Raw genomic sequence first — 11,256 nt, forward strand, 5'->3', positions numbered from 1 at the left:
GCCTGGAGAGCAACTGGCACAGCTTACATTCCTATGTTTAATAAACACTTACCTCCCAACAAACCCATTACAAACTCACTCCTGGGAGGAGCCTGTGGTCACTACTCATCCCAGGACCACGGCCAGGAGGATTTGCTGGTCAGCTGGGACAAAGCTGAGCCACCAACAATTTCACACGGTGATTTCACAGGCCATTTGGCCCTGTGCCTGGGTGCTGTTTAACTCACCAGCACGGAGCCAACCTCACTGCTGGTACCAATTGTGGGTAACCACAAAGTGAAGCATTGCCCCCTAACATGCCTCCCTGAAGAGCCTTTTGTGTTAGTCACAAGGCAGAGAGGTCTTGGAAGAGCACAGGGGCTCCAGAGGAGATTCACTGGGAGCATGCAGGACCATTTGGCTGTGCACAAGCCTTTCCTAGCCAAAATTAGGTAGCCATGCTTATGCTCAGGTATGCAGGAATAGGGAAGGTTCATTTTAAAGCCTGCCTGGGAACCCCACCGAGTTACTGACCCCTCTGAGACAGTCCTGCCTGCACAGCTGAGGAACCAGAACACAGTTGTAGAGAGCACTTGTCTGGGGGGATTTTAAATATCCAGAGTGTGTAGGTGCTTTGCTCTCCTCTGTCTGGTATTAAACTGTACAAGAGGCAATTTCTGCTTACATATGGAGTCAGATTTGAACTTCAATTAGCCGATAATTTTTAGTAGCACTATACAGAAATTGCCAGATACAAACCAAAGATACAATAGATTTAACCCTTTACCAGAGGCACTTTGCAAAGATGACTTAGAACAATAAGCAGAAGGAAAAGTAGCTTAAGGAGTCAATGTGCCATGTATTTAATACCAGGACGGTATTGACATTTGGACATAGCCACCAGCAATGCTTTTTGTGCTTTCCCCACTCCTCAGCACTGTGTGTTCCTCGCTGCATGAACGGCGGGCTCTGCATCACACCCGGCCTCTGCATCTGCCCCCCGGGGTTCTACGGCATCAACTGCGACAAAGGTAAACGCCCACCACAGCCCCGGCTCTGCCCGCAGCAGCCTCTCGTTACTCTCCTCTGGCAGCTTCCCTCTAGGAGTGCATTTTGGAAAGTCAGGCAAGCCATAAGTATATAAGTTTTTAAAATATTGTGGTTCTTAAAATAGATGTTGTAGCACAGCCCGGCAGCTGCTGGAAGAATACAGGAAATTGCAGGTATCCATACACACCAGCTCTGTGAAGGGCTGTTGGGATAATCACTTCAGTTGATCCACTGAAAACTGTAGATCTTACCACAAAAATCACTTCTATTTCTGGGGCGAGAAAAAAAAAATTACAAAAAAAAAAAAACAAACTCTATTTGAGCTCTAGTTTCCTGTAGTAAAATTAATTTTACTAATTATTTAGTACAATAATGTGCTGCATCTGGACACATGAAAAAATATGCAAGCTATTCATTTTTTGTTGCTGCAGTGGGACTCGTGAAGGGTGAAAACCAACAATCAGTTGTTCAGAGCAGTAATTGGAAACAGTCTAAGCTACCATGTAGAAAGAACCAAGTAATTTCCTGCAGAAATGTAACTGAGCTGCTCATGGCAGAATGTCGAGCTCCATTTGTCATTGCAGGTCTATATGAAGTAAAGACTGAATGCAAAAGGTCCTAGAGGCCTTTTCAGCAAAATAGTGGGAACCTTCCTATTGCTTTACACAAACTGTTAGTGTCAATACCCTCATGTCTTCTATCTAGTCTTTGAAGAGACTTTCACCACATTTAGAAAATGCTTCAAATGTGCACTTTAATTAAATGCTCCTGATGTCTTGAAGGATTAATGTGAATCCCAGCTGTTGGGTAAAAAGTCACATCTAACACAATGTAAGTTATTTGGCAGCTGAAAGTCAGAGCATTTACATCGATGTCACCACACAGAAAACTCACAGAGGTTTCTTTTCAGTCAAAGGATTACTTAAGAGCTGTAGTGAAGTATGCTCTTGTAGAAGTAGCTTCCAGTCCTGGGCTGTGCTCCTTTTATCAGACACTGGCAGTTTCAATAGCACTAGTGCCTTAATCCTTCAATGAGCTTTATGTGTGAGGGTTGATAAAGATGTAGCACAGTCTGTCCTCAGAGAGCTCACTGCTGTATCGTTCACTTGTCTCATTCTGTATTGCTTTGTGTGTGTGCCCATGTAAAGCATTATGTAGGAATAACTGCATTTCAGTCTTTGTAAACCAGATGAAAAGAGGTTAATCCTGCTTTTACAACCTACTCAATGTTTATTTGTGATGAACAGCAGAGAATATTAAGTACAAATTGGTCCTAATTCATATTAATGACTTAGTTGATTCCTCTTTTATTTGTTTCAGCAAACTGTACAACAACCTGTTTCAATGGAGGGACATGTTTCTATCTGGGAAAATGCATTTGTCCTTCAGGCTATGAGGGAGACCAGTGTGAAATTAGTGAGTAGCATCTCTGTGTTCTTGCTTTCATTTACAGCTCCTTCTATTGTCAATACCTGAATGGTAACATGTGAGCTGCCTCTGCTGGGTGCAGAGCAAGGGTCTCACACAGCAGTTTGGGACCCTTGCAGTCAGATGCCTCCAAATGAGTTTCCTGCTCTGAAGTTTGATTCATTGCTGGACCATCTCACCACCTGCCCTGTTCTGTTTTCACTAGTAACCAGGCTTGGAACAATCCTCAAGCCATAAATATGCAAGCAATGCCCTGTGGCAGACAGATGTGCTGCCATGCCAAGCCTGTGGGGTGCATCTATTTTCAAACATTGTGGCAAATCACACCTGGGCACAGCAGATTGAGTTTGAGCTGTCACCTCTGCAAGGGCTACTATAATTTGGGAATGAAAAGATTTGGGGCAACAGGAGAACTAAACTGTAAGAGCTGAGAGCTTTCATGTAACATGTAAAGTTACATTCAGAAGGTGACTTGAGGATGTACAACCAGACCTCATTCTTCCTGGACTTACAACTTCTAACAGGACACTGTGCAGGAAAGCTTTCCCTGCTGTAAATAATCCCACCAATATTCCCCAGCACCTTCACAGGAGCATGGAGAGCAGTGTTTCGCCTAGGATATGTAAACACTGATTTTTTTTTTTAATATACATCAGTAGAAACAAGCTCTCCTCACAATTAGGGAATTTTTATCACTTTGAAAACACATGGAAATAAACTCTAAACTTGCTATCAGCCAATATACAACAACAAGTGAATTACTATGCAAAGAAAGTACATAGATACAGTAAGACCTACATTTTGCTCAGTCTTTATGTGTAGATTAACAATAGGGGTATGTAAATGTTTCACCATGTCTCTGTGCATTACAAGGCATTTTGCAACTCCTTTTTACAGCATTAAAAATTCAGGGGAAAAGAAGCAGCAAAGCTTTATTGTTTTTAAGTAAATAAAGATTGCCCATTGATATAAATTCAGATCATATACCACAAGAACAGTGTGGGTTTTCACTGGATTTACCTTTGCTTACATCAAGCTCAAATTTGACTATTTGGCAGAACCCCATTTCTTTCCTCAGTCCCCAAAAAGTCAACCTTGTTGACATTTTTCAGATTAAAATCAAAGTTTGATTGAGAGAGAAGCATATATTTTATGTTTGGTGGTGTTTTTTTAAAGGAGAATTCTTAGAACTCTTATTGCAGCATGTGTAATTAAGGGCAATCCATTTAATTGATCTGTCTGAGGAGCTGGAGCTCGTATTTGTGTACTGCTGCTTGGGATAAGTGCAACTGTTTTGACTTCCTGGAAAGGCTTACTTGTGAAACTCAAATTAAATTAATTAAAATACAGGCAGCAAACTAGCTTCTGTACAAAAGAAAAAAGTGCAGATTCAGATCGTGGTATGCTGAGACCTAAACTGGGACAATGTCAATGAGAGCAAGGAAAGCTATTGACATACTCTGGCTCTTGTAAAGCCAGGACTGCAGTTGTTAGACTGTGATTGACAGCTGTCATCACCCCTGGGCAGTGCACCAGCACAGCAGTGGAAGATTGCAAGAAATCTAGACAAGGCTTAGAAACACCAGAGCAGAAACACAACTCAGTCCATTTTTCAGATCCAAGGCCAGCTACATGCAATCATGGGCTTCTTAAAATAATGAGGGGGGAAAAACCTTTCAGTAGGCAGAAAGCCATCTTCTGAAAATTGCAAGATTTTGTTGTTTGGTTGGTTTTTTTTTTTTTTTTTTTTTTTAGAATTGGGCATAGGTTTTCAGAGCTTGTGTAATAATGGAATCCCTCTGTAAGACTCCTGGGAAGTGTACTGGACCCAGGCTACAAAACTAACAAACATTCAAAGTCTTCCAGTTTTTTTTTTTTAATTAGTGTTTCACTTTGTATCCAGAGTTTTATTTTGCTTTGGATTTCTCTCCTACTTGTGACCAGCTGTCTTGTTGCTTTTTCCATTTCTTAGTCAACAGAGAGAGTTATTACTCTTTCCTTCATTCTGTGACAATATCTAAGTGCAAAGTTAATTGAGCTGTGCTGAGCCAAATGCTTGCTTGTTGCAACTTGGTGGAAGTTGGTGTCATGTCTCTTGATCCATATCCTTCAGATTTACTTAAAGAACTAGGAAAGTTCATTGATTTCTTTTGCATTGCTCTTTCCAATTGTAAATTACTTGGGATGCAAATGTTTCTAAATTAGAATGCCTAAAGTTTCCCTCCCCAAAGGCTCCTGCAGAAGAATTGTGCTTTTACAGAAACTCTCTTCAGCACAGTTTGTTCCACCAGCTGCTTATGAAACTTCTTTCAGGGTTATTAAAATAATTAGGTAGAATAGGAATGAGTATTTCCTCTTTATTGACAATACACATGTATATCACAGAGGTCTGCAGGGGTTGAGGGCTAAGCAGGTGCTGCCTGTGATGTTGATCTCCCAAGAGGACAGTCTGTGATCATGAAATGAGGTTTTCAGCACAGCAAGCTAGTGTTGATGCTGAAATTATGATGTGCAGGTGTCAGTTAATACTTTCTTTAAAAAAAAAAAAAAAAAGTGGAAAAAAAAAAAGAGAAAGGGAAAGCAAAAGGGGAAAAGGGAAAGGAAAAAGGAAAGGAAAGGAATCAGTTTGCTGCCCCAGGTTCCAGGTTTTATTTGCTCACAGATACAGGTAAATATTAGTGTTAAATCTAGGAAGGGTGCCTTTGTTTTCTCTTTTCTGAAGAATCTAGGAAATCTAGTGGCATTAGAAAAGATAAAAAATGGTTTTGGACCACAATGAGAAAAGCTGCACTGGTACATATGGGCACCAAGGTGACAGGAAAATGAGGGTGCAGCTCCTGGTGGCTCGAGTGCCCAGGAAGTGACAGTGAGCCTCCCTCAGCCTGGGAGTGCCTGAGTTCATGGGCACTGTGCTTCCCTTCCTAGAGAGGAGTGAAGATTTAATTAGTTCAGAAATGCAGACAAATTCTAACAAGGTATAGGCAGTCTGATGGTGGGACACTGCACGTTAACTTTGAGGAAGGTCCCTGGCGTGCCCAGCATGAAAGAAAGAAACTGAGTGTGGTTCTCACCAGGGGGGCCTCCTCAGTCCCAGGCAATCAGGGCCAAACAAGACTTCCTACAACAACAACACCTGACCCAGCCTATGCCTTTGGCAAAGGCTATGTGTGAAGGAAAGTAATTTCCAAACCAAGAGCCTGGAAAAATGTCTGCCAGCTGCGATTACTGTTAGCAAAGTTGCTCTGTTCTTTGCAACAGGAAAGAAGGGCATGTATTTTTAATGTGCCCTTAGTTTCTGAGCTGCCATGTGGAACATCCCTCACTGCACCATTCACAGCACCACGGTGTTCCCAGCCTGTGCTACAAGCTGCAGGGCCCAGCCAATCCATTTACAGTCTGCAAGTAGCAGCCATACCTGTCATTTCCTGGGTATCTTACTGCTCTCAGATGACACTAGATTTTTTTCTGCTGAGGCCCCTCAGGTTTGGATCCTGCTCTTTGGAACTGCATGGTCTGGGCAGGGCTGCCCCCTGGAAAGGGTGAGGAGAGCAGGAGTCAGTACTGAGCAGTCATGAGGGGGATGCAGAGGCAGAGTGGCACAGACCTGGGCAAAAGCTGCAAGGTCACACAGGCTTTGGCCACGCCAAATTATTGTCATATTCTCAAAAGACAAGAGTGCTTATAAGTTGGAAGCACAGACTAGTAAGAGAGTCTTTCCTGATGAATCCATAGTTCACACTCTAACACCTGATGAGTTTTTCAGGTACAAGGCAAGCTTGTCCGACACTTGTCTCCAGTAGGCACAGGGGACTAAGACCATTGTTTCCACATTTTCAATTTCTAGGTAAATGCCATCAACCCTGTCGAAATGGAGGCAAATGCACTGGTAGGAATAAATGCAAGTGCTCCAAAGGCTACCAGGGAGACCTGTGTTCAAAGCGTGAGTACCAGAGCCGCTCCCTCAGTCCTTGTGGGAACATCGAGCTCACTATGCACAACCTTTTTTACATAACATCGCTGCTAATTGTTTGTTGTCAAAGTAATTCAAGTTATTTTACTTTCTGGACATACATCATACACCAGAATTAAGGAAATTAGGAAACCAGAAACTTTTTTTTACAGAAGTGTCCTCACAGTCTTTTCTGTACTCTTGGTTTCTATAAAACAGCAGTGTGTCAGCTCAGCAATAGTAGTTTAGTACTAGAGAAATGCTTAATAAAATGTCAATGCTTTGCCATGTTAAAATACAATGAGAACACTTCTGAGTGGGGTGCTGGGGACTACTCTCCTTCTCTGGCTGGTTCTGATGGATGCTCAGCCCTGCTGTACAACCTGACTGTCTCGCCAGGTGCTGAGCCAGACCTTGCAGGTAAAGAGATGGATGTGGACTGTTTCAGGGCTCTGACTGCACTCAGTGCAATAGCACAGGTTTACTTTGAGAGCCACAGCCTGTGCCAGGACCAGCTCATCATGTGAAACAGCAGGGAGAGCAAATGTGTGACTGTCTCTGGATGAAATGTCAAGAGACCAGGTGTATGTATGTGTTCACTTTTTACAGCTGTCTGTGAACCCAGCTGTGGCCTGTATGGCACCTGTGTGGAGCCCAACAAATGCCAGTGCAAAGAAGGCTGGCACGGGAGACACTGCAATAAAAGTAAGTGAGAAACAAACCCTGAGAGCTGTATCTGAGGTGTTACACACCCAGTGCTATACAGAAATGACTGCCTCAAGAGCAGCATCATTAATGCTGCTCATTTCCACTAATGATGCTCATTTCCAGCATCATTACTGATACCACACCCCTTTTTCTCTAATCTTTAATCCAAGCAATAAAACAAAGGTTTTCAATACTCCATAATTTTACCTATTAAAAAAAATTCATAATAATTTGAAAGTGTTTTATCATGACCATTTTTGTATTAGAAATTCCAGAATCTGGTATCAATCAGAGGAGGACCTTGCATGTCTTCCAACCATAGTATGGAAGGGTATTTTTTCAATATTCCTCAGTAATATCAGCTAGCTTTGAAATGCTGGGTAGGTATTTTTAAGAGTAAAACTCTGTCAGGTTTTAAAACTGATTGAAACTTAGAAAAAATGTAATGTCCTTTAGAAATTTTGGGAAAACTTGAAGAATTACACAAGATCTGTTCTTAGCAACTTCACATTTTAATTTTCCTCTTCCCACCCATGTTCCACAGCATACAAAATACATTGCCCCAAAGCAAAGTTCTTGAAATAAATTTCTGTTGTGCTTTTTGGTCCATTTACCATCTATTGCAGCAACTGATCATTTCACTGGGCTTAAAATGGTACTGTATAATTACTTTAAATACAATAGGATATATCCAGTAAGAACTTCAGATTTAATTTTATGTTTCATGTGCAACAGTACTGTAACAGCAGATCTTCAATATGTGATCCTTATATACTCCCAAAAGATACTAATATGTATCACTGTTGGCTACCAATTCACATGTCATGTGTGTTTTATGTGTCAATAATAAAAAAAAGTTGAAAAATTTTGCAGCTACAAAACCAATCAGCCATAAGGAATGTGAACCTTACATTGCAGCATCAAATGCAATGAATGTTCACTTTTATTAAAACCTGTCGATGCATGTGGTTTTTGTCACATCAAAATGTATTCGAATTAATACAGTATTTTCATTAAAAACTGAGTTATCCAACTAAGATGGATTTTGCTGTGAAAATTAGGTTTGCTGTGAAAATTGGGAGTCCTCTTTTCTGTTGTTACCTAGCGGATTTGTGTTTAAGTATTCATGCTACTCTCTGAAGGAGAAAAACCATTAGTATAAGTTATGGTTAGAAAAAAGACATAAGGAAATGAACCACTACGAAGTACAGTTCTTAACTTTGGTATGAACTTTTTCTTCCTGTCATACTCTTCCTCTAAAGGACTCAGATAGCAAATGAAAACAAATACCTTCTTTAGGTGACCATCACCAAAGAAGTAATTACCTGTACAACAAAACCAAAGCTCACACCTGCCTTGTGATAAGAAGTCAATAGTCTCACATTATTGTAAACCCCAAGGTTTTGCATCCTTCATTATTTGGAGTTTGGGTACAGTCCTGCTGTGTTTAGTACTGCAAAACTCTCTTTGTATTCAGCAAAGAAACTGTGAAATGGACATTTGGGCAAAATTCACCCCCATTAATGTGCATGCACTGCAGTTCCCTCTTTTCAACTGAAACCAAACATCACCAGGTCTTGAGAGGAGATTTATAGTTAACTTGAGAGACTTGCTTCATATTCCATCAAATGAATGGCTCTTTGGTTTTCTTAAAAAATAAGTGGCTAAAAAATTAAACAGAGGACTCAGTTTTTCCAAGTCATTTCCATTAGCTTTAAGTAATGAGATGAGTAAATGAACCTGTAAAGAATTACAACATAATACTTTGGATTGCATTTTTATTGTTCACTTTCATTTTCCACAACAAAGCAGCTCTAGCAGGCCTGTTTCAGATGGCTTTCCCCCCCAGGCATTTATGGTCACTGGTGTTCTTTTTCTTTGCATTCAGCTGTAAACCAAAGCCCAGCTCAGGTAGCTGGTGCAGATTCTCCCCAGGGGGTTGCTTACACCCCATTCTAGAGCTGGCAGATCATCATGACTGTAGCCCACCTGGTGTGGGGTTTACAGACATGAACCCCAAGCTGAGTGACAGCCTGGTTGTGCTGAGGTCCCTGGGCTCCCTGACCAGGCCAAGCATCTGTCTGTCCGGCAGGACTTGGTTCGTCCTGAGGGGTAACAGATGCATGAGCACTTTTGTAAGGCAAAGCAAAATCTTTTGTTCAAATGGGTAAGACAGTTTCCACTTGAAATATTAGCTGTGGATTGTGAGCCCACTTCTGTGGATTCTTTTTTCTTGAAGTGGATAATTTTGCAGGGTACGGAGCCAGCGGTCTGAGCGCCCTGAGGCCAGCAGGCAGCAAGAACAGGCAGCACACGCCTTCTCCAAAAAGGGCCGAGGAGAAGCATGTCCCACCCGAATCCAATTATATCTGGTGAGCTCCAACATCTGAAATGGTTCGTGTTACACAAAGTTCACAGCCTTCATTAACCTCTCATGGATTGAATGTTAAAATGCTGTTCATTACAGTTAAGATTACCGGCTGGAATTTTATTAGCTTCATTATAAACCACTGAGCTGACACTTACTACTCCTTTTAAGTTTTATAAATACTTCTGTAGCATGATTATATAGGCTTCTTCTCTCAGTGCTTTGGATGGTGTTTTGTACTACACTTCAGTTACAGCTAAACTTTCCTTTTTTTGGTTATATAGCAAATGTTATCCAAAAATTAGGTAACGATATTCAAGCAGAAAACCCTGTAGATGCTGACCCTGAATTATTTCAATGACTATAGATGCAATTTGTCTTAGACAAAAGAAAGGTGCATTTTGCAAATTTTTACAAATTTTGTATTTAGACTTTTCCCTAAGAAAAACAGATACATAAATAAATAAGTTGCCTAATTTAAAAACTGAATAACTCAATTCAATGTTATTTTTGGCTTTACAGTTTTGTGTAGTAAAAAGAAACTGCAGTGGTACCATTTAACTGACATAATATATTGTAAACAAAGTAGAGCTATAATGTATGAAGTTTCTGCATCAGCTTGAAGCAATATAATATATTGTAAACAGAACAGCTCTTATGTAATAAACTTTTTATACTGATTGTTATGTATAAAATAAAGACACTGCTTTAGTTTTTTGAGTACTGCCCTGTGTGGCTTCCTGCGGTCTCATCAGTGCTGGGTTGGGACCATGGCTTTCCTAAGACACCCTCATAAAACAGTGGCACTGTGGGGTTGGTCTCCCTCTGTCTGCTTTTAGCCCCACAGCTCTTCAAAATATTTCAGAAGAACAACTTCTTGTGCCTTGGCCAAGGAGGGGAGAACATGGAAGGCTGCAACGTTTCACTCCCTGTACTTGTCCTCCTTGTACCACGTCCTCCTTTCCCCCAGCACTGCCAGCCAGCCATGTTGGTGTGCCCAGCTTGTGGCACCTCAGATGCTCAGAATATTCCTCTTACAGCTTCTGCCCCAGGAGGTGATAGTCCAGCCTGGCCACGTTCCCTGCTCAAGGGTGATGGTCCCGTGTCGTGTTGTGATCACTCTGTAGAAGGCTTGGGTGCTGCTTCTTGCAACAGTCGAGGGCTGTGTGATTTGTAATTTGATGTGGCTTGGAAGCAGGAAACATGGTTTCTGTCTGCACTGAAGAACAGTAAAAATCCAATGAATTATTACTGACCCTTGCTATAGTGTATTTCTGGCAATCTTATTATTTGGAAGAAAAATTAAAAAATAAATAACATAAAGTTGAAAGCAGTAGAGCTGGGTTTTCCCTCCACCAAGGCCAGAAAGAGGAGATGTGGGCAAGAAAGGTGCTCAGCCTCTGCCCACAGTCAGTGCTGTCCCAAAAGAACCCTATTAAGATTAAAAAAAGATGGAAAAGAGGCAGCCTGAGGTAGAGGAGAAAACACTTTGGTGATGAAAACCTGGGGGGAGCTGTTCATGAAGCACACATTTTTTGATATTTTTCTTAAAAGTGTTGGAAAGAGGAGATTAATATTAGGTTGAGATTAAATGTGCAGCTGCTCTGTTTGTCCAGGGATGCCTTGGGAGTTGTGTACAAACATGAATGTCACATTTGCATGCTTTTTGTTCTTTCTGTAGCAAAGATTAGGTGGTTTATCACACAATACAGTAAAAAGCACAGAAAATTCTTACTTAAAATTCCTCAGATATTTTGGCTGAACTTTTTCTGCT

The 11,256-nt window shown here is 41.2% G+C and overlaps 1 protein-coding gene across 1 annotated transcript in view; it reads left to right on the forward strand.

Moving 5' to 3' along the window:
• WIF1 (WNT inhibitory factor 1) overlaps window positions 1–10,202 on the forward strand; it is a 37,570-nt gene extending 27,368 nt beyond the window's left edge. Inside the window, exons 6-10 of the mRNA XM_059846974.1 lie at window positions 915–1,010; window positions 2,350–2,445; window positions 6,302–6,397; window positions 7,016–7,111; window positions 9,369–10,202. Coding sequence (XP_059702957.1) covers window positions 915–1,010; window positions 2,350–2,445; window positions 6,302–6,397; window positions 7,016–7,111; window positions 9,369–9,490 — 506 coding nt within the window. The 3' untranslated portion in view covers window positions 9,491–10,202. The remainder of the gene's footprint in view (window positions 1–914; window positions 1,011–2,349; window positions 2,446–6,301; window positions 6,398–7,015; window positions 7,112–9,368) is intronic.
• Window positions 10,203–11,256: the final 1,054 nt, after the last annotated feature.

This window comes from Haemorhous mexicanus, chromosome 5 (genome assembly GCF_027477595.1).
Source record: "Haemorhous mexicanus isolate bHaeMex1 chromosome 5, bHaeMex1.pri, whole genome shotgun sequence".
NCBI classification, from domain to species: Eukaryota; Metazoa; Chordata; class Aves; order Passeriformes; family Fringillidae; genus Haemorhous; species Haemorhous mexicanus.